This window comes from Littorina saxatilis, linkage group LG3 (assembly GCF_037325665.1).
Source record: "Littorina saxatilis isolate snail1 linkage group LG3, US_GU_Lsax_2.0, whole genome shotgun sequence".
Lineage (NCBI taxonomy): Eukaryota > Metazoa > Mollusca > Gastropoda > Littorinimorpha > Littorinidae > Littorina > Littorina saxatilis.
Genome location: NC_090247.1, coordinates 33,353,920 through 33,381,907, shown reverse-complemented (window position 1 = coordinate 33,381,907; position 27,988 = coordinate 33,353,920). Strand labels below are relative to the sequence as shown.

At 44.7% G+C, this 27,988-nt stretch overlaps 1 protein-coding gene and 2 long non-coding RNA genes across 4 annotated transcripts in view; 1 reads left to right on the top strand and 2 right to left on the bottom strand.

Annotated features, from left to right (window-relative positions):
• The window catches only part of LOC138961177 (E3 ubiquitin-protein ligase rnf213-alpha-like), a 181,053-nt gene that overhangs the window by 12,071 nt on the left and 140,994 nt on the right, over positions 1 to 27,988 (bottom strand). The window contains exons 70-78 of the mRNA XM_070332777.1: positions 20,384 to 20,478; positions 19,797 to 19,950; positions 18,249 to 18,426; positions 17,305 to 17,393; positions 16,590 to 16,647; positions 7,675 to 7,883; positions 7,085 to 7,220; positions 6,805 to 6,885; positions 6,287 to 6,482 (exon numbers count right to left, since the gene is read on the bottom strand). Coding sequence (XP_070188878.1) covers positions 6,287 to 6,482; positions 6,805 to 6,885; positions 7,085 to 7,220; positions 7,675 to 7,883; positions 16,590 to 16,647; positions 17,305 to 17,393; positions 18,249 to 18,426; positions 19,797 to 19,950; positions 20,384 to 20,478 — 1,196 coding nt within the window. The remainder of the gene's footprint in view (positions 1 to 6,286; positions 6,483 to 6,804; positions 6,886 to 7,084; positions 7,221 to 7,674; positions 7,884 to 16,589; positions 16,648 to 17,304; positions 17,394 to 18,248; positions 18,427 to 19,796; positions 19,951 to 20,383; positions 20,479 to 27,988) is intronic.
• Positions 690 to 3,634, top strand: LOC138962198 (uncharacterized). 2 transcript variants are annotated; one of them, XR_011454441.1, is made up of 4 exons: positions 690 to 1,021; positions 1,609 to 1,744; positions 2,537 to 2,671; positions 3,491 to 3,634. It is a non-coding gene; the product is annotated as an uncharacterized lncRNA (long non-coding RNA). The 2 variants fall into 2 exon arrangements; XR_011454440.1 differs by lacking the exon at positions 3,491 to 3,634 and having other exon boundaries at positions 2,537 to 3,072.
• Positions 11,455 to 13,831, bottom strand: LOC138962199 (uncharacterized). Its single transcript, XR_011454442.1, has 3 exons — positions 13,500 to 13,831; positions 12,787 to 12,922; positions 11,455 to 11,994 (listed from the first exon to the last, which is right to left on the bottom strand). It is a non-coding gene; the product is annotated as an uncharacterized lncRNA (long non-coding RNA).

The following is a 27,988-nucleotide window of genomic DNA, read 5'->3' as shown; positions in this document are numbered from 1 at the left end:
CAAACAAATTTGCCTATTTGGCATATATATATATATTTTCAGGAAAAAAAAGGTGTACTCCATACATTTGACCGTTGCAACATTAAAAAGTTTACCAAAACATTAAACCAAATGCTTCTTTCAATGTGTAATGACAAAAGCGGTTACCATTGATCAAATGCAGAGTTGTAAAGTTGTTATAATCATTAAACCATACTGATCGTATTTTTAGACAAACAAGCATACATAGTCTAATACGGCAATAATTATGTGTTCCCAGGTCTTGATCACAGGCGGAAGGTATCGTCCACTGGTCAAACCTTCTTTGTATCACTTAGCTCCTAGCCGCAATCGGGATTTTTTCCACCCCATTTCAAAGGACCAGACCATGCTGTTTTAAAGGTTATTAGAACCACTAACCGATGACTGAAGGTAAGACTAAGAGAAATGCACCTGAAGATGCCAAAAATGTAAAGAAATTCACCGAATAAAATAAAAAATGTATACCACATCAAAATACATACCATTTTCGTTAGTTAATTTGTGTTTACTATGTGATTTTGTATGAATATTTTATTGAAGTACCGTTCAGCCTCACACAGCCTCCGCGCGCTGTGATGCGCAACATTTTTCAGTTCGGTCGTCGTACTTTACGCTCTCTTGCTCCGCGTCAAAGAAAAGTATCTACAATGGGTGTTTTGAAAGAGCAGAGCTAGCTCTATAATTTCGTATATTTTGAGAACTGGAAAACAAAGTGACCAAAAATTGCGGTTGAAGTTTTCAAAATCAAACTACCGACAACTTTATCACACTGCCAAATGAAATACACCATTCGATTCAGCTCGAATTTTTCTTTAAACAAGCAAAAAATGAAGTCAGTCCGACATGTGTCCTCCGAGCAAGACGCCCAAAACGAGGCTCGAATAGCTTTGCCTGCAGTTTTGAAAATGGCGCCCGGTGGCTCAAGCCGCGATTACCGACTCAACAAATTCGACCCAAGCATTCTTTTCGTCCGGCACATCGATTCAAGATGTTCTGTTCGGTAAGTTTAGACATATTAAAGTATTGATTGAATGTTTTTAATGGCGGATGTACGAAATGACAGAAGGTATTTTGTACTGAATTTGACGAAGCGGTTCGACTTCGATGGCCTGTCTGTGTTTCAAGCGGAAGGGTTGTGTTACGAACCGCTTTCGTTTTTTTCTCTAACCCAATAGAATCTAATGACGAAAATAATCATTGACAATGTATCTAAAGATATAAAAAAAAACTATTTCTGGTGCATCTACGAAATGAAAACATTGCATATTGTTCAAAAACTGATTTTATTCAGGTCACGTAACTTCTTCTTTTCTTGCACCAGCTGAGTGGAAACCAAAAGTAGAATTCACCAGCTGACTCTGAGAACGTTTTGCGGACTCGCAATGTTTCGCACATGTATGTCGACTTATTTCGTGTGAGAAAACAGATATTACAGATATATTTTTTATAAAATACTGGTAGCTGCTTTTTCATTTATTGAAAATGAAATAACTGACTTTTCTTCTTTGAGTTTGAATGGTGTTTTTCTTTCTGCAGAAGTAGTGTTTGATGTTATTGTTATAACTTACTTTTTGTTCTTTTCTCCAGATGACACACATGCACCAACAACTTGCTAACTATTTTCTTGCCTCTGGCCGTGGCAGACCTCCAAATCCACCGACCGGGGCTGACAAACAAGGTTTTGCTGCAGTTACAGAGGCAAAGTGGCAAGCCCTCTTCAGTGGTAAGTACTCGGTTGATCACAACTCTTTTTTGTCTTATAGATATGCTTATGTATTTATAAACAGGCTAGCAATCCTTTGCGTCTTTTCTTTATCCACTAAAATTAATTACAAAATAATAATAGACATTGATAATTTGTATTTATTTCTTTGGCTGTCCCTTTTACTATACTGCAGCATAGTTCATGCACTGGTATATTGCTATTTCATATGTTACGTGGATTTCCATTGGTCAATTGGGCAAAACTGAGCTCAGTGCAAAAGTGATATCGACGACATTTCCGTTGATATCAGTTTTGATATCGACGACCTCTTTTAAGTTTATTGCTTCCCCACTTCAAAAACAAAAACACCTAAATTTTAAAACAAACAAAATTAATATATGTATATAAAAATGTAATTATCCCAGAATTTAGTTGAGCAAGTGACTAAAGACTTTTTGAAAGAAAAAACATTTTGAAAAACTGAAAAGTACAAGAAAAGAGTGAACAAAAAGAAATGATAATCAGAGGGAGGGATATGGAACAGCCAAAACTGAGACAAATACTTTTGTAATTTCTTTACAATAAATACAAAATGTCCCGAGAATTAGCAATATATCTAACATTGACTGACTGTGTGACGATATCTTCTGCTATTGGTCTGTTTCGACAGTGATATCAAAATCTCGACCTCCAGTCTCGATTTTGATATCACTGTCTCAACAGACCATAGCAGAAGATATCATCACACAGTCCGTCAATATTGGGTAATATTATCTTTTGGAACACAGACTGATATTGACTTTTTTTCAGGTCCACTCCTGGTTTGAGAAGCTCTTCCCAGAAGTTACCTTTCCTGTGGATCGGATTGGTGGTGTCATTGATCGCACGGAGAAGCAATTCAAGGAGCACCTCAGTGGGGAGACAGGAACAACAGCATTTCTTCAGGTTGTCAGAGATCTTGATTCAGAGATGAGATTCCCAAATTTTGACATAAGAGGGTAAAGGAAGTTTGGCCCTTTGCGTTGCCCCTTGTGGGAGTCAGGGGGCTGAAGCTGATGCGTTTTTAGCATTTACATAACAAAAAATTGCTCAGAAATGAGTCTTAGCAGCAGAATATTTTGATTAGAACTTTGGGCATTGTTCATGCATTTCTAGAATGAATCTCACAAATAAACAACAGTCACTGAAAATAACATCACACTCACAGACTGACAAACACAAGTGTGCACACAAGGACAAATATGTGGTCAAATGGTCTTTCAACACGCTCTTGCCTCTCTATTTGTAGCCCAGTACTTTATTACACCACGTGCATTGTGCCTTCCCCGAACATTCAACTTTTGAACCGAATCTTCTTCGGTAGTTATAATTTCGTCTTTCCACGCCCAAACCCATTTGTTCTTTAGCCCTTTATCAATCTCAGAAGCTAAAGCATGTTCTGTTTCTGCCAACAATCGCATTGACGACGCCATCTTGCTAAAGTGGCTAAAGTCAACAACTAAATCAGCCCATTTAGGAACTTCCGCGATGAAGACACTGATGATGAGGAGAAACTTGTTCCCAAATGGACAGTTCGTACACGGGTTTAAAGTTCATTTCGTAGATTTTTGGTTTTGAGCTCGGCGGAGATTTTTTTGTCAGAGGTATTGTCGGTCCGGACAATCAAAAACCGGTCTAGTCTTTTGGGCGATTCAGTCATTGGCAGGTCAGATTTTTGATAATCAACCTCTACCCCCCCCCCCCCCCCCCCTTTTTTTTCTCAAGGGATCTGGACGATTCAGGAAAACGGTCCTGGGGATCAACTTTTGAGCAGAATTCCGCGAAAAAGGGGAAGAATCTCATCTCTGTTGATTTTGTTTCTGATGCACTCAGCCACCTTGGGTTAAGAAGGGGAGAACTTCTTGGAGAGTGCATACACTACAGGGGTCGACACTAACTTATTTGGCCTGGGGCCACACTGGCCCCAGAGATGGAAATTGCTGGGGCGGAAAAAAAAAATCTGGGGCCCACTCTCAGTATTCACGTGCGGCAATGCATTGTCTGTTTTTCTTCATCGTACTGAAGCCAGGGAAATTCTTTCAACCATTTGACATTGAAATTACGACAGCGCTTCGCGCTTTTGGCTGCATCGGTTTCCTTTTTTCGTTTCTCTCCACCCTGTTCTTCATCTTCATTGCCATGTCTTTTTACACCAGGGATGTGTCGCCACATTTTGCGTTTGGCATTTGAAGGCGATACTTATCTCTCACGCTAAAGAGCGCAATCTGGGAGTTATTTCCCTTACGACATTGTCCTTTGACGATTTGAATGTGTTTTTTTCTTGACTGCGGCATTGATCGTAACGCAAATTTCAGTGACGACTTTGACTGGCGATTTTTAGTGATTGGCTCTGCTGGCATTAGAATTTTCGGTTTGTCATTGTTGGAATTTATGCTGGGGCGGAGTGGGCCCCAAGCTTCGGCAATGTTTGGGGCGGAACACAAAACTCTGGGGCGTTCCGCCCCCCGCCCCCGCTAGTGTCGAACCCTGCACTACTTGGTAGGTATGCAACATATTATGTACTGGTTGGCCTGTAATGTACTGTCTTGATTTCATTTTCGAAATATAGTTTTTCATAATAACTATATCGCTGATAGCTCTACACTTTTACTTTTAGGGTGTATTGCAATTAACTTTGGAAAAAAGGTTAAGCAGCTGTTTATGTTTAAACAAAAAATTACTCACGAGACCTTTAGCTAAACCCATGTGACATTGGTAAAAAAAACCAGCATGAGCGATTGCTAGTGCTGGTGATCTTGTATTTCGGCAAAAAATTGTGAACTCTGATGAACTTGTTCGTCCTGATCGCAGGATACAGCTTGCTCTATTTAATCTGAATTTATGCCAAATGAGCTTTTATTAAATAATTTGAATTTAAACCAATTGTTTGTTTTACATTTGAGAATATGCGTCTGCATGTGTTGAACTGCTTCTGTCTCTAGTCAATTTAGAATGTATGTAGCACAATGGCCTGTCAGTGCAAAAGGATTTGCATGCACCCACAAGCTGGTTGCAGCATTTTTCTGGGAGGGTTTAGGTATATTTTAACTGGGACTTTAAACCATCTAAACAATGTTCAGGGTTTGGTAAAGCATTTCCTCCTGCATAAGCCATAACTGCAGTAAGTTATCACTCATCACTAGGTTGCAGCTCACTTGCTGTGAAATTTGAAGGTCGTTGCTTGATGATTTCATGGACATCGCAGTAAACCGTGACAACTGCACAGGTAGCTGCAGCTGGGTCAAGGAAAGCTTGTACGTGGTAAGAATTTGGAGGACAGGCCAGGGATATCCCGGCTCACCCTGGTCGTTGCTAGCTATAGCTGTGACATGGTCGCGGATATATAGCTGTGACTACCACATATAGGTCCGGGTAATCGCGGCTAGCTGCGAGGTAATCGCGGCTAGCTGCGACCTAATCGCGGTAGCTGTGACTAGCAGGAACAGGTCCGGGTTATCGCGGCTAGCTGCGACCTGGTCGCGGCCTGTAACCTCCTTGGGTCTAATAATTAAGACATCGCGGCTTGCCACGACTAGATCGCAGCTAGCTGCGACTACATCACAGCTAGCTGCGACTAGATCACGGCAAGCCGCAGCATGATCCCAGGAACATCGCGGCTAGCTGTGACCTGGTCGCGGCTAGCTGTGACCTGGTCGCAGCTAGCTGTGACCTGGTCGCGGCTAGCTGTGACCTGGTCGCGGCAAGCTCACAGTAAGGGGTCCAGGACATCGCGGCTAGCTGCTGCTAGGTCGCGGCAAGCTCGCAGGGAACATCGCAGCTAGCCGCGACCTCATCACATCAAGCTCGCGGGTGGGATCTCCATATAAGGATATATAACTACATCGCAGCTAGCTGCGACTTAGTCGCAGCAAACTTAATTTGCATGGTAAATTACGGCCTCGCAGCGACCTCGCAGCGAGGCTCGCTGCGACCTCGCTGCGAGGCTCGCCACAGGGCCTTTTTTTCTGTAAGGGTATCTCTTGAATATATAGAAACTCATCCAATATGAATAATTTTTTGCTCCTTATCTTTGATTCTCAATGGCAGTGTCTGAGCATATTGATGACTGAGGCATTGACAAGGAAAGGCATCCAAAACCATATCACAAACACACTAGCCCGTACATCGGCATCCATGTACAGTCTCATACTCTTTATTTTTATGTAAGACTTAATAATAAAATTCATATCGCTTCAGACCGATTTAAAATAAATCACAAAATTGTTGTGAAAAAAAGGTATAGCTACTGTGAAAAACTATAGGGCTCAATCTTTAGCCCCCAACCCTCCCCCACAAAACTGTTGCAATCATTTCATTACATCTGTGAAACATAAGCAATGCAGTGGAACCCCCTTGTAAGACGTCCACAAATCTGATAAAACCCATTCTTAAATTATTAATAGACAATCTGAAAAAATAGGGCCTTAAATGCAAGGAGGTCGTTCTAAAATGGGGTCTTTTGAAAGCCCGGGGTTCCACAGTGCACAACATTTCACTGATAAAGTTTCAGTAAGATCTGACCTCTGCTTGACCAAGGGGCAGTAGGTCTCCAGGAAGTGGTTATTCTGGCTCAGCAGGAACTGCAGCAGGATGTAGGAACAGAGACCAGGGCCCTGTGTGGACGGCAGCAAAACGGCGATAGGACTGTCTGTTGTCATGCTGGCGTTGTGATACTCCTCTGGCAGTGACACCAGGCCTTCTGTGGGTGCCACACATTCTGTAACGAAGGTTGATGTAAATAAAACTTTATGCCGACTATTTTGTCACTTGCACACTTTAATTCAAGATCATAACTGCATCCTGCTATCCATACTGAATGTTTCTGATTTCAACAATTACCATGTGAGGCAGTTCACTTCAAGGTCTCCTTTGTGGAAATATTGAGCCAATTTACTAGATGTCACTGCTTGGACTCATGTTAAAATGGTCAAGAATAGAATATTTGACACATGCTAAGGATGAGTCAGAAAATGCTTTTATTGTATTGCCATTTCTGCTCTTAATCACTGAACGCAGATTCTACATTTTGACATACTTACGGAATCCAATGAGGTGTTCCTTCACAATGTCCCAAGCCTTTGAGAAGTTGTGCAACAGCTCCTCAAGTCCAGATGTTCGATCTGCAAAAGCAAAAAAAGATTATGACTTTGCAGAAACAGAAAAACATGCACTTCTTCTTCGGACACAGAACCATGATCTAGCAAAGAATCTGAAGAGATGATTACTTTGTGCCTTTCTTTTAATACTGCAAAATCTTCTTGTGCATGTGTATAATTCTCTCTCCCAGCAAAACCAGCACTAGCAATGGGTGTTTCTTACCCTTTCCTTCCATGACCTTGGCCACAGTGAGAGTGGCGGCCTCAGCTCTGTCCAGACGACGGTGAAGCTGCATCATCAGACGTCTCTGTCCTGCAAGGATTGACGGCACGTAGTGCAGGGCATGTAGGATGTGACGCTGCAAAATACACACAATGGAGACATTTTTGCTACTGTAATACGAAAAACAAAACCAGAAAACTAGTTGACGGGAAGAATTTGTGAGAAAAATAAAGCATGGCAGTGGGGCATTCTCACCTCAACCATTGGGGCAAAGCATATCCACACACCATTTCTTCACAAGGTTTGACTATACCTTACAATAGGAAATGTTCTTCACAGTCTAACACATGCAGCCCATCAGTATCATTTAACCCTTTGTATCCCCTTTTAAGATCAACCAATTTAAGACCTCTACCTTCAAAGACTGCATACTTCTCATACTTTTTGTTCATAACCTCTGAAAATCCACCTCCATTATAAAACCTTTGTTTTATGAACTTTAATTTCTTTGATTGTTTTCACCTTAATTGGGACACATGCAAGGGTACCATAGTAATATTTATGAGATGTAAATCCATTAGAAAGTTTACCTGTGCTTTGAAGAGTCTGATGACAGGATACTTCCCCTCCTTGTCTTTGCGAGTTTCAACCTGCAGGTGAAACTGCTGGAAGAAGCGATCCACAGTGATGCGAGGTCTGTATCGCCACACAGACGGGTTGGTCTGGATGTGTGTCACATCACTATGGTCTGTTGTTTGGTCCTCGTCTTCATACACAAGCTTCAGGAGTGCACTCTCACCTGCAACCATAAAAAAAGCAATCAAGTCGAACCCACCTTTACCGTGCTTCCTGGGTTAGGGATGACCTAGAGCCTGACTTTTGTGTCTGCATCTTTGAAACAATTTGGAGTTTTTGATTGAGACTTCATGTAATCCTCAAATGATGGAGGGCTTTATCATCTACCACTTTCGTTTGACATGTACGACCATGCTTTAAAAATGAGGTGTTCAACACGATCCATATCGGGAGACTGCATGTAGTCCAAAGCGTGATCCGGTGAAGGTGAAGACACCCCCAGATTTAAGACTCCTCCCTTTTAACCTTCACCGGATCACGCTTTGGACTGTACTGAGTCCGGATGATGTGGTTCGTGTACGGCCCATATTTACTAAACAAGGATTCAACACCATCAGAACAGGGATAAACTCTTTACCGCCTCTTTGCAGATCTAGAGTATGGGTCGTAGACATGACCTACACCATCCCAATAGGGATAAACACCATAAAATACCTTCTTTAATTCCATATGGGTCGTCCACGACCCACAACATCCGGACTGTGAAGTTCAAAATACGTTATTGTTTATCTGTTTGTTTACAAAAATAATCCTTTAAAAATTGGTCGATAGGAAGCTAGGTTCTATAGTGTTTGAGGATTACATGAAGTTTCAATCCAAAACTCCCAATAGATTTAGAGATACAGACACTTTTGTGAGGCTCTGGGTCGTCCACAAAGGCCTTGCCTTCTCAGATTTTCTATTCATAACCTCTGTAAATTTATCTCTGTTGTTAATGCTCCCTCCTTTTTAAGACTTGGAGGTTTTTTTTTGGGGGGGGGCACTGTCATCATTTTCAATCTTCAATGTGCAAAAACTATGGAACGTGAAAGAACCATCATTATATCTGGATTGTGTTCTTCATAGCTGATCCGGCCACCCTTACAGAAAAAAAGGCCCTGTGGCGAGCCTCGCAGCGAGGTCGCAGCGAGCCTCGCTGCGAGGTCGCTGCGAGGCCGTAATTTACCATGCAAATTAAGTTTGCTGCGACTAAGTCGCAGCTAGCTGCGATGTAGTTATATATCCTTATATGGAGATCCCACCCGCGAGCTTGATGTGATGAGGTCGCGGCTAGCTGCGATGTTCCCTGCGAGCTTGCCGCGACCTAGCAGCAGCTAGCCGCGATGTCCTGGACCCCTTACTGTGAGCTTGCCGCGACCAGGTCACAGCTAGCCGCGACCAGGTCACAGCTAGCTGCGACCAGGTCACAGCTAGCCGCGACCAGGTCACAGCTAGCCGCGATGTTCCTGGGATCATGCTGCGGCTTGCCGTGATCTAGTCGCAGCTAGCTGTGATGTAGTCGCAGCTAGCTGTGATCTAGTCGCAGTTAGCTGCGATCTAGTCGTGGCAAGCCACGATGAATTAGTATAGACCCAAGGAGGTTACAGGCCGCGACCAGGTCGCAGCTAGCCGCGATAACCCGGACCTGTTCCTGCTAGTCACAGCTACCGCGATTAGGTCGCAGCTAGCCGCGATTACCTCGCAGCTAGCCGCGATTACCCGGACCTATATGTGGTAGTCACAGCTATATATCCGCGACCATGTCACAGCTATAGCTAGCAACGACCAGGGTGAGCCGGGATATCCCTGGCCTGTCCTCCAAATTCTTACCACGTACAAGCTTTCCTTGACCCAGCTGCAGCTACCTGTGCAGTTGTCACGGTTTACTGCGATGTCCATGAAATCATCAAGCAACGACCTTCAAATTTCACAGCAAGTGAGCTGCAACCTAGTGATGAGTGATAACTTACTGCAGTTATGGCTTATGCAGGAGGAAATGCTTTACCAAACCCTGAACATTGTTTAGATGGTTTAAAGTCCCAGTTAAAATATACCTAAACCCTCCCAGAAAAATGCTGCAACCAGCTTGTGGGTGCATGCAAATCCTTTTGCACTGACAGGCCATTGTGCTACATACATTCTAAATTGACTAGAGACAGAAGCAGTTCAACACATGCAGACGCATATTCTCAAATGTAAAACAAACAATTGGTTTAAATTCAAATTATTTAATAAAAGCTCATTTGGCATAAATTCAGATTAAATAGAGCAAGCTGTATCCTGCGATCAGGACGAACAAGTTCATCAGAGTTCACAATTTGTTGCCGAAATACAAAATCACCAGCACTAGCAATCGCTCCTGCTGGTTTTTTTTACCAATGTCACATGGGTTTAGCTAAAGGTCTCGTGAGTAATTTTTTGTTTAAACATAAACAGCTGCTTAACCTTTTTTCCAAAGTTAATTGCAATACACCCTAAAAGTAAAAGTGTAGAGCTATCAGCGATATAGTTATTATGAAAAACTATATTTCGAAAATGAAATCAAGACAGTACATTACAGGCCAACCAGTACATAATATGTTGCATACCTACCAAGTAGTGCAGGGTTCGACACTAGCGGGGGCGGGGGGCGGAACGCCCCAGAGTTTTGTGTTCCGCCCCAAACATTGCCGAAGCTTGGGGCCCACTCCGCCCCAGCATAAATTCCAACAATGACAAACCGAAAATTCTAATGCCAGCAGAGCCAATCACTAAAAATCGCCAGTCAAAGTCGTCACTGAAATTTGCGTTACGATCAATGCCGCAGTCAAGAAAAAAACACATTCAAATCGTCAAAGGACAATGTCGTAAGGGAAATAACTCCCAGATTGCGCTCTTTAGCGTGAGAGATAAGTATCGCCTTCAAATGCCAAACGCAAAATGTGGCGACACATCCCTGGTGTAAAAAGACATGGCAATGAAGATGAAGAACAGGGTGGAGAGAAACGAAAAAAGGAAACCGATGCAGCCAAAAGCGCGAAGCGCTGTCGTAATTTCAATGTCAAATGGTTGAAAGAATTTCCCTGGCTTCAGTACGATGAAGAAAAACAGACAATGCATTGCCGCACGTGAATACTGAGAGTGGGCCCCAGATTTTTTTTTTCCGCCCCAGCAATTTCCATCTCTGGGGCCAGTGTGGCCCCAGGCCAAATAAGTTAGTGTCGACCCCTGTAGTGTATGCACTCTCCAAGAAGTTCTGCCCTTCTTAACCCAAGGTGGCTGAGTGCATCAGAAACAAAATCAACAGAGATGAGATTTTTTCGCGGAATTCTGCTCAAAAGTTGATCCCCAGGACCGTTTTCCTGAATCGTCCAGATCCCTTGAGAAAAAAAAGGGGGGGGGGGGGGGGGGGGGGGGGGGGGTAGAGGTTGATTATCAAAAATCTGACCTGCCAATGACTGAATCTCCCAAAAGACTAGACCGGTTTTTGATTGTCCGGACCGACAATACCTCCGACAAAAAAAATCTCCGCCGAGCTCAAAACCAAAAATCTACGAAATGAACTTTAGACCCGTGTACGAACTGTCCATTTGGGAACAAGTTTCTCCTCATCATCAGTGTCTTCATCGCGGAAGTTCCTAAATGGGCTGATTTAGTTGTTGACTTTAGCCACTTTAGCAAGATGGCGTCGTCAATGCGATTGTTGGCAGAAACAGAACATGCTTTAGCTTCTGAGATTGATAAAGGGCTAAAGAACAAATGGGTTTGGGCGAAGATTCGGTTCAAAAGTTGAATGTTCGGGGAAGGCACAATGCACGTGGTGTAATAAAGTACTGGGCTACAAATAGAGAGGCAAGAGCGTGTTGAAAGACCATTTGACCACATATTTGTCCTTGTGTGCACACTTGTGTTTGTCAGTCTGTGAGTGTGATGTTATTTTCAGTGACTGTTGTTTATTTGTGAGATTCATTCTAGAAATGCATGAACAATGCCCAAAGTTCTAATCAAAATATTCTGCTGCTAAGACTCATTTCTGAGCAATTTTTTGTTATGTAAATGCTAAAAACGCATCAGCTTCAGCCCCCTGACTCCCACAAGGGGCAACGCAAAGGGCCAAACTTCCTTTACCCTCTTATGTCAAAATTTGGGAATCTCATCTCTGAATCAAGATCTCTGACAACCTGAAGAAATGCTGTTGTTCCTGTCTCCCCACTGAGGTGCTCCTTGAATTGCTTCTCCGTGCGATCAATGACACCACCAATCCGATCCACAGGAAAGGTAACTTCTGGGAAGAGCTTCTCAAACCAGGAGTGGACCTGAAAAAAAGTCAATATCAGTCTGTGTTCCAAAAGATAATATTACCCAATATTGACGGACTGTGTGATGATATCTTCTGCTATGGTCTGTTGAGACAGTGATATCAAAATCGAGACTGGAGGTCGAGATTTTGATATCACTGTCGAAACAGACCAATAGCAGAAGATATCGTCACACAGTCAGTCAATGTTAGATATATTGCTAATTCTCGGGACATTTTGTATTTATTGTAAAGAAATTACAAAAGTATTTGTCTCAGTTTTGGCTGTTCCATATCCCTCCCTCTGATTATCATTTCTTTTTGTTCACTCTTTTCTTGTACTTTTCAGTTTTTCAAAATGTTTTTTCTTTCAAAAAGTCTTTAGTCACTTGCTCAACTAAATTCTGGGATAATTACATTTTTATATACATATATTAATTTTGTTTGTTTTAAAATTTAGGTGTTTTTGTTTTTGAAGTGGGGAAGCAATAAACTTAAAAGAGGCAGTCGATATCAAAACTGATATCAACGGAAATGTCGTCGATATCACTTTTGCACTGAGCTCAGTTTTGCCCAATTGACCAATGGAAATCCACGTAACATATGAAATAGCAATATACCAGTGCATGAACTATGCTGCAGTATAGTAAAAGGGACAGCCAAAGAAATAAATACAAATTATCAATGTCTATTATTATTTTGTAATTAATTTTAGTGGATAAAGAAAAGACGCAAAGGATTGCTAGCCTGTTTATAAATACATAAGCATATCTATAAGACAAAAAAGAGTTGTGATCAACCGAGTACTTACCACTGAAGAGGGCTTGCCACTTTGCCTCTGTAACTGCAGCAAAACCTTGTTTGTCAGCCCCGGTCGGTGGATTTGGAGGTCTGCCACGGCCAGAGGCAAGAAAATAGTTAGCAAGTTGTTGGTGCATGTGTGTCATCTGGAGAAAAGAACAAAAAGTAAGTTATAACAATAACATCAAACACTACTTCTGCAGAAAGAAAAACACCATTCAAACTCAAAGAAGAAAAGTCAGTTATTTCATTTTCAATAAATGAAAAAGCAGCTACCAGTATTTTATAAAAAATATATCTGTAATATCTGTTTTCTCACACGAAATAAGTCGACATACATGTGCGAAACATTGCGAGTCCGCAAAACGTTCTCAGAGTCAGCTGGTGAATTCTACTTTTGGTTTCCACTCAGCTGGTGCAAGAAAAGAAGAAGTTACGTGACCTGAATAAAATCAGTTTTTGAACAATATGCAATGTTTTCATTTCGTAGATGCACCAGAAATAGTTGTTTTTTTATATCTGTAGATACATTGTCAATGATTATTTTCGTCATTAGATTCTATTGGGTTAGAGAAAGGTTCGTAACACAACCCTTCCGCTTGAAACACAGACAGGCCATCGAAGTCGAACCGCTTCGTCAAATTCAGTACAAAATACCTTCTGTCATTTCGTACATCCGCCATTAAAAACATTCAATCAATACTTTAATATGTCTAAACTTACCGAACAGAACATCTTGAATCGATGTGCCGGACGAAAAGAATGCTTGGGTCGAATTTGTTGAGTCGGTAATCGCGGCTTGAGCCACCGGGCGCCATTTTCAAAACTGCAGGCAAAGCTATTCGAGCCTCGTTTTGGGCGTCTTGCTCGGAGGACACATGTCGGACTGACTTCATTTTTTGCTTGTTTAAAGAAAAATTCGAGCTGAATCGAATGGTGTATTTCATTTGGCAGTGTGATAAAGTTGTCGGTAGTTTGATTTTGAAAACTTCAACCGCAATTTTTGGTCACTTTGTTTTCCAGTTCTCAAAATATACGAAATTATAGAGCTAGCTCTGCTCTTTCAAAACACCCATTGTAGATACTTTTCTTTGACGCGGAGCAAGAGAGCGTAAAGTACGACGACCGAACTGAAAAATGTTGCGCATCACAGCGCGCGGAGGCTGTGTGAGGCTGAACGGTACTTCAATAAAATATTCATACAAAATCACATAGTAAACACAAATTAACTAACGAAAATGGTATGTATTTTGATGTGGTATACATTTTTTATTTTATTCGGTGAATTTCTTTACATTTTTGGCATCTTCAGGTGCATTTCTCTAACCTTCAGTCATCGGTTAGTGGTTCTAATAACCTTTAAAACAGCATGGTCTGGTCCTTTGAAATGGGGTGGAAAAAATCCCGATTGCGGCTAGGAGCTAAGTGATACAAAGAAGGTTTGACCAGTGGACGATACCTTCCGCCTGTGATCAAGACCTGGGAACACATAATTATTGCCGTATTAGACTATGTATGCTTGTTTGTCTAAAAATACGATCAGTATGGTTTAATGATTATAACAACTTTACAACTCTGCATTTGATCAATGGTAACCGCTTTTGTCATTACACATTGAAAGAAGCATTTGGTTTAATGTTTTGGTAAACTTTTTAATGTTGCAACGGTCAAATGTATGGAGTACATGCACCTTTTTTTTCCTGAAAATATATATATATATGCCAAATAGGCAAATTTGTTTGAGAATACTCCAAGCGCAAAACAGCTAGGGTTCCAGCTATATTTTTTAATGGAATTGTTTGATCGTCACACTGCCAGTTAAAATTTCTCTTGTTTGTTGGTGTGCAAGCTATATATAGTGCTTCCATTCGTGTGCTGTCATATATGCTCTGAATCTGATCATTTCTGTTAAGTCTTTATAATATAGGCTGGTTGTACACTTTGAGTTTAATGGGCAATAGTAAACTCCCTAAGCTAAATGCAGTTAGCAACACATCACCATGGTACTTTCTAGCTCCCAAATTTTAAAGAAGCACAAGATAACACTTTACCTGATTTTTAAATGGAAATGCAACATGCCATATAGGCTAAACGGTTGCGACCATCTTTGTGAAAATATAATACTCGAGTTTAAAGGTGTTTGTCTACATTTTTATACAGAAATCGGCATCAAATACTAAGTCTAGCTATTCCCTACAAATATCAAAAATACACTCCCCTTCGATCAGGAAGGACGAAGCCAGGGTAGCCGATTGAAAATTCATGAAAGTAATGCAGCGTAGTACGATATCCTTATTTGGCAAATGCCAAGGGCAAAAGTCCTCTCAAATACCATGCATTCCGTGCGTTTAACAAAACATCGTGGACAGCGCTCTAATACACTGTGTCAAACTGTTGCTGTGATTGTGTGGGTGTGGCTGTCAGCATAGTGACATGAATTTGATTGGTCGATATTTATAGTTAAAACACATGCTCTCTCCACATGGAAATCAAAACATTGGAAGTGTTATACTGTACTTCTCAAAAATAAAAACTTTTTTTACATTTATTTTTATTTTGATAAAAAAATTTCCCCATGCTTCATTCATCATCTGACATAACTTTTTAGCGAAATCTAACCATAAGATTATTGAAAAAAAAGCAGAAATGTAGAAGACCTTAGTTTAAGCCTTGAATTTTGCTTCAACAACATTTTGTGTGAAACTACAGAATAAAAGTCTCTGGCAGTTGGTAAACAAACAAGAATTTCGGGCTGCTGATTTATACATCCCTTTAACAGAAGAATTAATGCCAAAATACACTTTTTGCTTAAAAACAAAAGAAAATATTTACTTTGTAATATGAAACATATTTCATACAGTTTTTTAAAACATGAAGCAAGCTGAGTGTTATGTTTCTGAATAATATTTGCTGCCACCATGTCTCATTCTTGTGCCAAGATGGTAAGAATATTTGCAAATAGGGCCACTCAGAGAGTCAAACACAACAATCGCTCTATAAGCAGGCCCCTCCATATGATATTGAAAAAGCCTCCATTAAGGTCGCGGCTAGCTGTGATGTTGTTCGAAAACTTACGCCAAGATCGCAGCTACCTGCGAGGCTCGCGTCAAGGTCGCAGCTACCCGCGATGTTGTTGCGAGGTTCGCGCCAATTGTCGCAGCTAACTTTGATGTTGTTGTGAGGCTCGCGCCAAGGTTGCAGCTACCTGCGATGTTGTTGCGAGGCTCGCGCCAAGGTCGCAGCTACCCGCGATGTTGGCGCGAGCCTCGCACCATGGTCGCAGCTAGCCGCGCTCTTGTCGCGAGCCTCGCGCCAGGGTCACAGCTAGCCGCGATGTTGTCGCGAGGCTCGCGCCAAGGTCGCGGCTAGCCGCGATGTTGTTGCGAGGCTCGCGCCAACATCGCGGCTAGCCGTGACCAGCTGCGACTAGTTGCTGCGATGTGTTTAGATCGCTGCGACCTCGCAACGAGGTCGCAGCGAGGTCGCAGCGACTTTTCTTTTCTGTAAGGGCAAGGTTTGTTTGTTTGTTTATTTGTTGCTTAACGTCCAGCCGACTATACGCAGAGCCATATCAGGACGAGGAAGGGGGGGATGAAGGCCAAGGTTAAACATCTCATTCTGCAGGATAATTTTCATGACAGCTGCCAATTTTGTCTGAACCTCAAAAAGTTTTCTTCAAAAGAAGTTTTTATAGTTTAACTACTGTCTTTGGGGAATATTTACCCACATTCTGTGTTTATGACTTCAAATTTATTATATCCATTACTGTTTCACACAAAGAAAGAAACATGTAAGTACAAAACAAAAGTGTACCTTTTCTGTTGTCTGATACAATGGCCTGGTTTCCAGTCCTCAAAAGTGTGTCCACGTTCTGTTGTGAAAGATATATAAATTGAAATATTTCAGCACTATCACAATTTATAATACACCAGCTACTTGCTGACAATTGTTACTATTATCACTGACTTGACAGCTGTCAGCTCACATCCTGAAGACAAAAGATTATACATGATTTATTTACTCTATGAAAGCTATACCCTAGCTGCACACACTTCAACACACACACACACACACACACAAACTCACCAGGGGCGGAGCAGTTAAGCCAGAGGGGGGGGGGGGGTGTTACAACCTTGGGTCCCTTGTGGGGTACATGGGCAAGGCCCGGTTGGGGGGTTGCCCCCCAGAAGCTGAAGAGTTTTAGCTATTTTATGAACAATTTATGGCTTATCCTTGATTTTAAACATGATCAACTGGTGTCAGCAGCCACTCATTATTTCTTTTAAAGTTAGTATTATTTTTTTTAAATTTTTGTGACAGCCGGGGGGGGGGGGGGGGGAACCCCTGTAACCCCCCCCCCCCTAATCCGCCCCTGCTCACACACACATACACTTGAAATGTACAATCAAAATATTGGAATCTGATACCAATCTGATAACATAGGTTTCTCATTTTTACATGTCTCGAAAATCTGTGGTACAGTTGTGAAAAGCCTGTCTACAATGCCCTCAGTTGTGAAAAAACTTACCATGACAGCAGGCCCAATGAACATGGCTGCAAATTGCCTCTCCCAATGAGCTCTCTCCTCTTTTGTGTGCAGATGAGTGTGGCGCCCATCTGTAAGGGAAACACATACAACCTAAATGACAAATAGCAAAACGCAACAAAAGATTTGATATGTACACAGGTACCTGCAATGAAAGACACCCTTCCAACCAAGTGAAAGTGTCCCTATATTGTAGGTAGCCTGTCATGACAGGTATATCATACACAGCTATAGGGACTGCAGAAGGTGACCTTTATTGGAAGGTGTCCTCTAATCGGGGGTGCTTCACATTGCAGGTACTACTGAAAACCACTGAAAAAGTAGAATTCTTTCCATTTTACTTTATCTAGATCTGTTGTCGGTTTGCCACATCTTTTATTTTTGCTTCATTAAGAGATCTCTATCTACGCCCTGTGTGTGAGACAAGCACAAAACTGTCCACAGACCATCTACATATGGTCTTATCCACAGCATCCTCCTGTCATGTTCTTCAATAGTGAAACAGTCCTGGTTAAAAAACAAAAAGCAGCTTCTCTCAATATACATGGCTTATAATATGCATACTTAACCGTCACCATGCTTCCTGGGTTGTGGACGACCCAGAGCCTCACAAAAGTACCTGTATCTCTAAAACTATTCAGAAGTTAAATTAAGACTTCATGTAATCCTCAAACACCAGAACAACAGCAACACAAACACATTCTCTCTCTCCCACTTCAGTGAAAGCATAACGTTATCTGGTGTTTCTACAAGCATTAATTGCTTTCACTGCACACCTGCAGTCTGGGCGCACAATAGTTTGTGGCAGTGGTGGTGAAAGAGAAGACATTGTCAGCACTGTGACACACACAAACTCTCTCTCTCTCTCTCTCTCTTCAGTGAATGCATTAGGTTATATGGTGTTTCCGCTAGCACATGTTACACACCTGTCTGTGCACATGATAGCTGGTGACAGAGGTGATGCAAGACGAGGAAGGAGTCGTCAGCACTGCGACCCAAAGATCTCTGCAACACTTGCAAGTCTCGCTGGACATGGTCGCTAAAGTACTGAGCTGCCTGGTTTGGCGGAATTCTTGGTACCACCATCTGAGAAACTGTTCCAGTCTGCACAGTGACAAATATGACATCAAAGACAATCTGAGCAAGTTTATGTTGCAAATCATCTGTTCTTGTTTACTTGTGCAGGATTGACCCTGTTGTGACCTTACAAATTTGATGAGGGTCAACCAGATGTACTTTTCCTCTGTGCAACTTATTTAGGCTCAGGAATTGTGTGAAGTGTCAAGGCTCCAGCTTTAAAAAAAAAGTGACCCTGCTGTGACCTTGACATATGCGGAGGGTCAACCAAACTTTCTCTAGCTTCAACAAGAAGAGCAAACGCTCGATCGAGTCACTTTCGCAGTTCTGAATATTATATGAGGCATCAGATGGACAGGAAGAAATTGCTATTCACAACACAATGAGTCACGTTCACATAAAATTTGAGCCCGGTCACTTTTATAGTTTCCGAGAAAAGCCCAACGTTAAGTTGTGTGTTGCCGAACAGAAAAGGCTAGTTATCTCCCTTGTTTTTCTGATAACGTTCGTAAAAGGCTACAGATGTAAATACTTTGATGTAAAGAATAATCCTACAAAGTTTCAATCACATCCGATGAACTTTGTCAAAGATATAAAATGTCTAATTTTTCCTTTGACGCTGACCTGTGACCTTGAAAAAGGTCAAAGGTCAACGAAACCATCGTTAAAGTGTAGAGGTCATTGGAGGTCACGACTAAACAAAATATGAGCCCGATCGCTTTGATAGTTTCCGAGAAAAGTCCAACGTTAAGGTGGTGTCTACGGACGGACGGCCGGCCGGACGGCCGGCCGGACAGACTAACACTGACCGATTACATAGAGTCACTTTTTCTCAAGTGACTCAATAAACAAGTGTACGTACAGCTACCTAAATGTGCAGGGTTGCTGGCAGCCAGGTATAGCACAGCGCGAGTGAGGAACCTTTGTTTGTTTGTTTGTTTGCTTAACGCCCAGCCGACCACGAAGGGCCATATCAGGGCGGTGCTGCTTTGACATTTAACGTGCGCCACACACAAGACAGAAGTCGCAGCACAGGCTTCATGTCTCACCCAGTCACATTATTCTGACACCGGACCAACCAGTCCTAGCACTAACCCCATAATGCCAGCAGCCACTAGATTGCCAATTTTAAAGTCTTAGGTATGACCCGGCCGGGGTTCGAACCCACGAAGTGAGGAACCTGAGGACAGCACACTCCACAACTAGCAGACTTAATGCAGACATACATGTAAGTTAGGGAACCAAATAGTGTGGTGTGACAAACCTGTGCAGGGTTGCTGGCGGCCAGGTACAGTGCAGCGTGAGTGAGGAACCTGAGGACAGCACACTCCACAACTAGCAGACTTAATGCATACATACATGTAAGTTAGGGAACCAAATAGTGTGGTGTGACAAACCTGTGCAGGGTTGCTGACGGCCAGGTATAATGCAGCGTGAGTGAGGAACCTGAGGACAGCACACTCCACGGCTGACAGCTGTCTCTCCGGTACAGACTCCATCCCTCTCTGCCCTGCTGCTCCCAGGATGTGACCCTTCTGGGTCTGGTCAGCTCTAAAAGATTTTTAAAAAATTGTTTGAACTGAGCGCGCTTTATTAAGGAAGTCTGAATAAAAGAATAGAGTAGTGTAGTAGCCCATTTCACCATATCATTCCATAAAGCTTAACACAGCAAGACATGTCGTAAAAATGTAAAAGAGTATAAACACTGGCTATAGTCAGGATACACAAACTGAATCCTGTCAAAGAGCTAAGAAAAACAGTTATACATCACATGATCAGCTTTCATCTAGTACACTTAATTTCCCTCTCCCAATGCAATAAAGGAGAATGTGAAGTGTGTGTCTGTCTGTGACAAAAACAATGAGAAAATCAAAGGTGACCTCATCAACAACGGCTAGTCATATACATGGCGAACTGGCACAGAGACCTACACATGCATGCATGCTCCCCTTACAACCAAATGAGCCACACAAACACTGATTACCCAGATCCTTCAACGTTTTCAGAATTGGGTCGATGGCTAACTCCTCCAATCCTGAGCCCACATGGACACATGCCCTCCTCTGTAGGTCGTCCACACTGAAAATCAATACACACAATGACACTGTATACCGTACTTTCAGGACTATCAGGTGCAACTTTTGTGGTCAACTTTGACCCCTGTACCTAAGTATGACCAGTAGCACCTTGTGTATGACTAAAGAAGAGTACACATGTACCTGCATCGCTATACAAGGAAAAACAACACTCCCTCTGTAGTGTAATGCATGTTTCTGCTAGTATGACCCTCACAAAGTTTCCTGGAACCATCATTCTAAGACATCAATGGCATTGGTCTCAGTTGAAAACTCATGCAGTCATTGACTCAGGTTCGGAAGGTCGGTATCTTTTTAATTAGAAGGGTATGCAGCTGGTAGAGTACAGTGGTGCACATCTGGGAACAATTTATTTCCACTCTGTACTTCCTATGGATTGCATGTCCAAAAGCCCCTATTGCATGTATTTTTCTCATTTTTACCTTCATAGAAAAAAAGCTTAAGCCTCTTCAGGCATGGGAATTGAAAGAAGTAAAAAAGGCTGAAAATCTATAAGTAATAGCTAAGTCGACGGCGCAAATCGCCTTGCCTTACTTGCCCCCCGAAAATTGTTTCTCTCCTAAGAACCCAAATGGTGCAATTTGGTGTCATCTGAGCTCCAAGTTTGCCATTAAATTCAGTTTTTAGAACCATTTTTGCCTCCCCCATTTATTTTTTCAGCGAACACTTTTGCTTTTTCGGCGGAACAAAAAAATATTTCGGCGGAAATTTGCCTTTCGTCAGACAATTCCCATGCCTGTTCTTACAACGAAGTGTTTTGTAGTCCCGAAAGTGCGGTGATCAGTTATTTTTAGGCGACATGCTCTCTTGTTTACTCATAATAAGATGTTCCCATCATTTAGTGGAATTCCTCTTTCAAGACCCCCCATCTCCTCCTCAATTCAAGACTCCCCACACACCCCCTTTAAGGCTGGAGTTCACACCTGAGGCCATATTTCAAAGTGGTTAGGCAGTTTTAAAGGTTTGTTTTTATGTTAGTTCAGTGTTTTGTTTATCAGAAAAAAACAAAATGAATAGAGCTTGTCGCGCAAAATTTTGAGATAGCGACTGAAGTTTGAGCATAGGTATGAGATTTTTTCACGCAAACCCTACTGAAGAAATTGTGATATTGTATTGTGAATATGTTAACAAAAAAACAATCGGATGATCAGAAACTGAAGAAGAGAAATAGGGAAGCAAAATAGAACATCAAACATAGTGATTTTACAGGTGAATTTGGAAAAAAAACCCTTATGTATCCATTTTTGAAGCCCAATTTGAAGCATGGAACACAGTCAAACATAAATCGAAAATTTTTAATTAAATTTTCATTTGATTAATATACTTACCCGAGTCACATATTAGCATTGACGCAGTCGAGATGCTAGGTTGACTGAAAAACGCTATCCCGTCTATAGTATAAGGGAAGCAACCCAAGCAAAAAAGTAGCAAGCTTGCTACCCTGGGTTGCCTCCCGTAGCGTGCATCACGCCACAGATCTCGTACCCGATACGAGACACCCTCATTCGACTTCTAGAATACAAAGAAACTAAAAGCGGGGAAGGTGGGAGGGAATTACCTATGTGACTCGGGTAAGTATATTAATCAAATGAAAATTTAATTAAAAATTTTCGATTAAATTACATATTCTTACTCCGAGTCACATATTAGCAGATAACTCCAACAAGGTGGTGGGTAAGATCAAAAAGTTCAAACTCACTCTAAAGTTCTGGAGAGACAAAAGCCAGCTGCCGCCAAGGAAGGAATAGGCCGAGACCCATCCTGACAGAGGGCAGCAATGTCTGCAGAACCTGATAAGACAAAATCCTAGCGCCAGAAGCTGTGCGCAGGACATCATCCAAACCCCATAGGCCAAAAAGGCCAAGGAGGTGGCCCAGGCCCTGGAAATGGGCTCGGGCCGAGCCGAGGGAAAGATAGCATAAGCTATGACAAGGCGGAGGGCAAGAAAATCCCTTGCCAAGAAACTGGCCCACTGCCAAAAGTCAGGAAAGGATCCCGTGAGAAAGCAACCACTGATTCACTCTAAACCCTTGCCAGGAACTGGCCCACTGCCAAAGGACAGAAACGGACCGAGAACCACCCTGATTGACAGCAGAGATGTCTCTCAGGCAAGAAATGCGAAAGACGACCTCAGAGAGCCATTAAGCTGTGCCCAGCACTTCTTCCAATCTTCTGAACCGTAAAACAGTCCAGAAAAGGACCCCAGTCTTGGATAACCCGACCAAGTAGAGGGAAGGACAAGCTGCCCCCCCCCCCCCCCCCCCCTTAAATGGAAGGAAATGCTAATGGCCTGGAAAAGATCCGTGCGTAAGGTTGCCGGCTAAGCCCTGAAAAGGACCGACCCTCACGGAGACCATAAGGCAACCATGCCAAAGTAAGAAAACTTTGGGATGGAGTGAGGCCCAAAAGGCCGTTGAGAGAACAGTCAGCTCCGGAAGAGTGACCAAACTCCAAACCGGAAAGAGAGAGACGCCTGAGTATCAAGTACCAGGGTCCAACTCAATGAGCAAAACTCAAGGGAGACGGTCACCGGTCGTCCCCTGCCCATCCCTGCGAAAGCAGAGAGAGGGGTAAAAAAGGGGACGAAGCGACCTAAGGTAGTGCATAAGCACCGCAAATGCGGACCCGCAGTGGCCAAATCCTAATGTGACCGGAGACCGGAAACAAAATGACAAAAGCCAGCGTGATCGCAGAGCAGACTGCTTGTAGGTAATTGAAAATGAATCAAAAAACCCGAAACAGAAAGGACGAAGCTGGTAAGAAAGACGGAAAACCGTGAAGCGAACCAGCCGTCAGCCTCCCGAGACCAGAGTTCTCAGTAATAGTCATAGTTGCAAGTGAAAAAGGGGTGACCAGGCCGGAAGCCCAACCCAGCAGAAATCGTCCCAACTCACATCATGCAAGCATGATGGAGAAGAGGAAGAGACGAAATCCGCAGTCACAAGAACCAATTGCCAAAGTCGCAACACGACAGGCAGGAGACTATAACACAGGCTAAGGCCGAGAGCCTTGCTGCCCGTAGGCCGGCCATTGCACCAAAGTACTCAAAGTACACAGGCACAGTAAGAAACCAAAAGTTTCGGCCGCCGAAAAAGATGCTGGCCTAGAGGCCAGCACCGAGAAAACTGGAACATTAGCTAGACCTCTGCCCAAAAAGGGGAGGAGTAGCCAAAAAACCTGAGAAAAAGTGACAAGCCAAGAATGACTTCTCAAACATGCAATGCCCAGACAATGCACCCTCAGGAAAATCTGAATGTTACTTCCGAGGCCAACTCAAGTGAACCTTAAGTTTGGACGAAACACCAGAACGCGTCTGATCGCTAGAGAAAGACAAAGTCAGACTCGGCGAAAGACAAACCTGGACCGAGTCCAGAAGCTCGTGGCAAGAGAAAACGGGGAAGCCCAAAGGCAGAAACCCCCTTTTAAACGGAAATCGACCTCTCAGCACCCATACGCTGGGAAAGAGAAAGAATGTCGAAGCCCGAAGCCACAAGCACAAGGAAAGCAACAACCACCACCTCCAACGGATGAAATGGCTGTTGCTCCCGCCGAGGCTAAAACCCCGAAGCCCTAAGGCCGGCTGTTGTTTCAAAAACCCAGCGTACCTATGACGGCTGTGAAAGAAACAATCTCACCTGAGCTGAGGACGTAGGCCGCTTAGGCTGAGTCCGCTTAGGTATAGCCTGCTTAGGAGCGGCCTGCTTTTGCTGCTTTCAAATTGAAGCTCAAAAGAAGGGAACCGCTGTTCTCTGTTGGTCTCAATCCCCTGCTTCTGGCATGAGAGGCCAGGCTGCCGGAGAGAGACCGTCCACCAAGGATGACGAACTGAGAATGTTCCTTGTCGACTCCTCAGAAAACCGGGAGTGGGCAAGAAACAAGTCCCTTCCGCACGAGACCGCATGGAAATAGTGCAGAGAGGACAGCCTCATCTGTGCCTCGTTCACCCTTGTAAGTGTGGAGAGGAGTGAGACACTTCCTCCGCGTCCTGCCCTTTACTAAGGGGAAAGGGCGCCAAGGAATCTGCCAGAGCGCGAGAAAGCGCCCGCAGGAGAGTCTCGGAAATGGAACTGAGTTCCAAAAGTTGTCAGCCCCCTTCCTCAGAGAATAGGAGATTCTGCCCATAGAACGGCAGAACCGAATCCTTCCTCAACGGCTTCGTAAGAAGCGAAAGAAGATCCGGCGTGACCGGAAACGGTGCACGCGGACGGGGAAAGGCCAACAGGCGGCTACGAGACGACCCTGGCCAAGGCAACTTCCTCTGGTCCGCTAAGGGCACGAAGGAGGAAGCCTGCGCAGGAGCGGCAAGGCATTCCGATGCCGGCTCCGAAGCTGAACCCTGAGGAACCAGCAACGAAACCGACGCCGGAGGCCACCCCCTGTCGAAGAGGGGGGCTCGGCGAAAAGGCAAAAAGGCGAAAAGCTACAAAGGGCGATTCTTCAAACCAGAAGTAGCTGCTTCCTCTTTGCCAACCGAAGTCCTTCCTGTTGGCAATCGATTGTGCTCATTCCCTAACTGAGGGGAGGATGAGAGGAATCAAAAACCAAGGAAAGTGGGAGAGAGGAGCTAGCGGCCACCACCGGAGTGTGTGGATGCTGCTGTCCCAACAGAGGCAAGAAGCCTGTATGCCCATAGGGCAAGCCTTGTTCGAAATTCACCGGCGACCAAACGGAAGCAGCGGGAACTGAACCGGAAAATCCGGGAGGAGCCGGAAGTGCGGCAGCAACAGCAGCGCTATGCCAAAGCTGGTGCTGAGCCACCTACGAGCTGAAGCTCGGAACCCAAAGGTAGGCCGTAGGCCAGAACCGGAAGTGACAGTAACCTGTGCACTACCCGCTTGACCTACCCTCCTGCCAAGGCCGGAAGCGAAGCTGCCGGAAATGGCTGCCGTGCAAAGGGCAAAGCTCAAACCGGAAAGGGCCATGGGCTGCCCACACACCGATGAACTAACATTTCCAGCCGGAGCCGGAAGAGAAGCTGTCGCGAACGACTGCTTACGTATAGCGCAGCTCAAGCAGGATGGGATCATTATTTGTCCACCTTCCAACGAGGCACTACTTCCGTGAACCGGAAGTGCCGCTGTCGCGTACGACTGCCGACGTAAGGCAAGGCTCGAACCGGACGTGACAGTAGCCTGTGCACTAACCAGTGAACCTACACTTCCGGTCGGAACCGGAAGAACAGCTGTCGCGGGCGACCGCTGTCATAGGACAAGGCTCGAACCAGACGTGACAGTAGTCTGTGCACTAGCAAGTGAACCTCTACTTCCGGCCGGAGCTGGAAGCGGCTGCCGCGAACGACTGCTGACGTAAATTTGGAAGCTGGCCAGAGCCGCCGAAGGCAGCTGCTCCTCGCACACGGACCCGAAGTCCGAAACGCCACCGGAAGGGGACGGCTCATAGCCAAAAGAACCCAACAAATGATGCTGCGAGGGAAGGCCGTAAGCCGAACGCCCATCCTGTTGGCCATCGGTGAAACTCGCACCCCTGACTAAGAGGAAGATGAGAGTCACCAACAACCGAAGGCAGCTGAAGAGAGGAGCTAGCGGCCACCACCGAAGTGGGTGGCTGCTGCTGTCCCAACAGAGGCAAAAAGCCTGTATGCCCAGGAGAACCACCGTATTCGAAATTCACCGGCGACACAACGGAAGCAGCGGGAACCGAACCGGAAAAGCCGGGAGGAGCAGGGAGTGCAGACGCAACAGCAGAACTATGCCATAGCTGGTGCTGAGGAGTCTGCAAGCCACAACCCGGGAGCCCTAGGCCGGAACCGGAAGTGACAGATGACTGTGCACGACCCGTTTGACCTACATTTCCTGCCCAGGCAGGAAGAGCAGCTGCCGGAAACGGCTGCTGTAGCAGGGCAAGGCTCGAACCGGAAGGGACCATGGGCTGTCCGCAAACCAGTGAACCAACACTTCCGGCCGGAGCCGGAAGCGAAGCTGCCGCAAGCCCTAGGCCGGAACCGGAAGTGACAGATGACTGTGCACGACCCGTTTGACCTACATTTCCTGCCCAGGCAGGAAGAGCAGCTGCCGGAAACGGCTGCTGTAGCAGGGCAAGGCTCGAACCGGAAGGGACCATGGGCTGTCCGCAAACCAGTGAACCAACACTTCCGGCCGGAGCCGGAAGCGAAGCTGCCGCGAACGGCTGCTTACGTAAAGCGCAGCTCGAACCGGATGGGACCATGGTCTGTCCGCAACCAGTGAACCACCACTTACGGCCGGAGCCGGAAGGAAGCTGCCGCGAACGACTGCTTACGTAAAGAGCAGCTCGAACCGGAGGGGACCATGGTCTGTCCGCAACCAGTGAACCACCACTTCCGGCCGGAGCCGGAAGGAAGCTGCCGCGAACGACTGCTTACGTAAAGCGCAGCTCGAACCGGAGGGGACCATGGTCTGTCCGCAACCAGTGAACCACTACTTCCGGGAACCGGAAGTGCAGCTGCCGCGGACGGCTGCTGCGAGCACATACCTTGTGTCGACCGTATCCCCAAAGGGACCTGCTCAGGTGCACTCCCGCAAGCGGAAGCCACCGAGCGCCGGCCGAGAAGAGAAACGCCTCCCTGTGCACGGACTCCAGAACCATCACAGAAGCCAGCAGGCTGGACAGGTGATCAGGAACAAAGGAAGCCAACGACCGAGGGTCGCACACCCCCGGGAGGGAGGCAGAGCTGGAAACAGGGTCCGTCCGCGACATTTCTGTACGAACGAGCGTCCGAATATCTGGAATCAAAGAAGACAAAAGGCTAGCAACAAGAGCGCCAGCCTCCGGCGCAGGTACAAGGGTAGAAACGGCCGTGGTAGCGGCCACACCCGCCGCCCGCGAGCCAGACGAAGTTTCCTCCGGAGCCTAAATAGGCACAGGAAAAACGAAGTTAGTCTTCGGGTCAGAAACGTGAACCGTGGGGTTCCAGCAGAAGAGGTGGAAGCCGAGGACTTAGGTTTAACAGGGCCTTTGCCCCTAACCTCGGCCTTAGCCGCTCGCTTTTCTCCCTATCAGACATGCTGTCACACAAGAAAAACAAACTACTGAAAATACACAAGTCTCTAGGACGTAAAACTTCAGCAGAATAACTAGCACTAACGTACCAGCTACAAGCAGCTACCAATGCTACTGGTAAACGCTCAAAGTCCGTAGCACGGACCCAAACTAACCAGCAAAAAACACCACGTGTAAGCGAAAAATGGCGACCAAAATGGCGGCCACAGCAACAAACTACTGAGCAAAATTCGTAAGTCCGCGGACGGAAAAATTCTCAGCAGAATGACAATGCAAACAACAACAAAAAGGAACAATCTCACCGCTAGAAACAGCTATGAGCAGACGGGGAGCCGAGGCCGGTAGGTGTCAAGCAGACAGCAAAACCGGCCTAGGAGCGAAATCAAGCACGACCTGTCTCTCTGGCTGAAAGATGTCGGATGAGGGTGTCTCGTATCGGGTACGAGATCTGTGGCGTGATGCACGCTACGGGAGGCAACCCAGGGTAGCAAGCT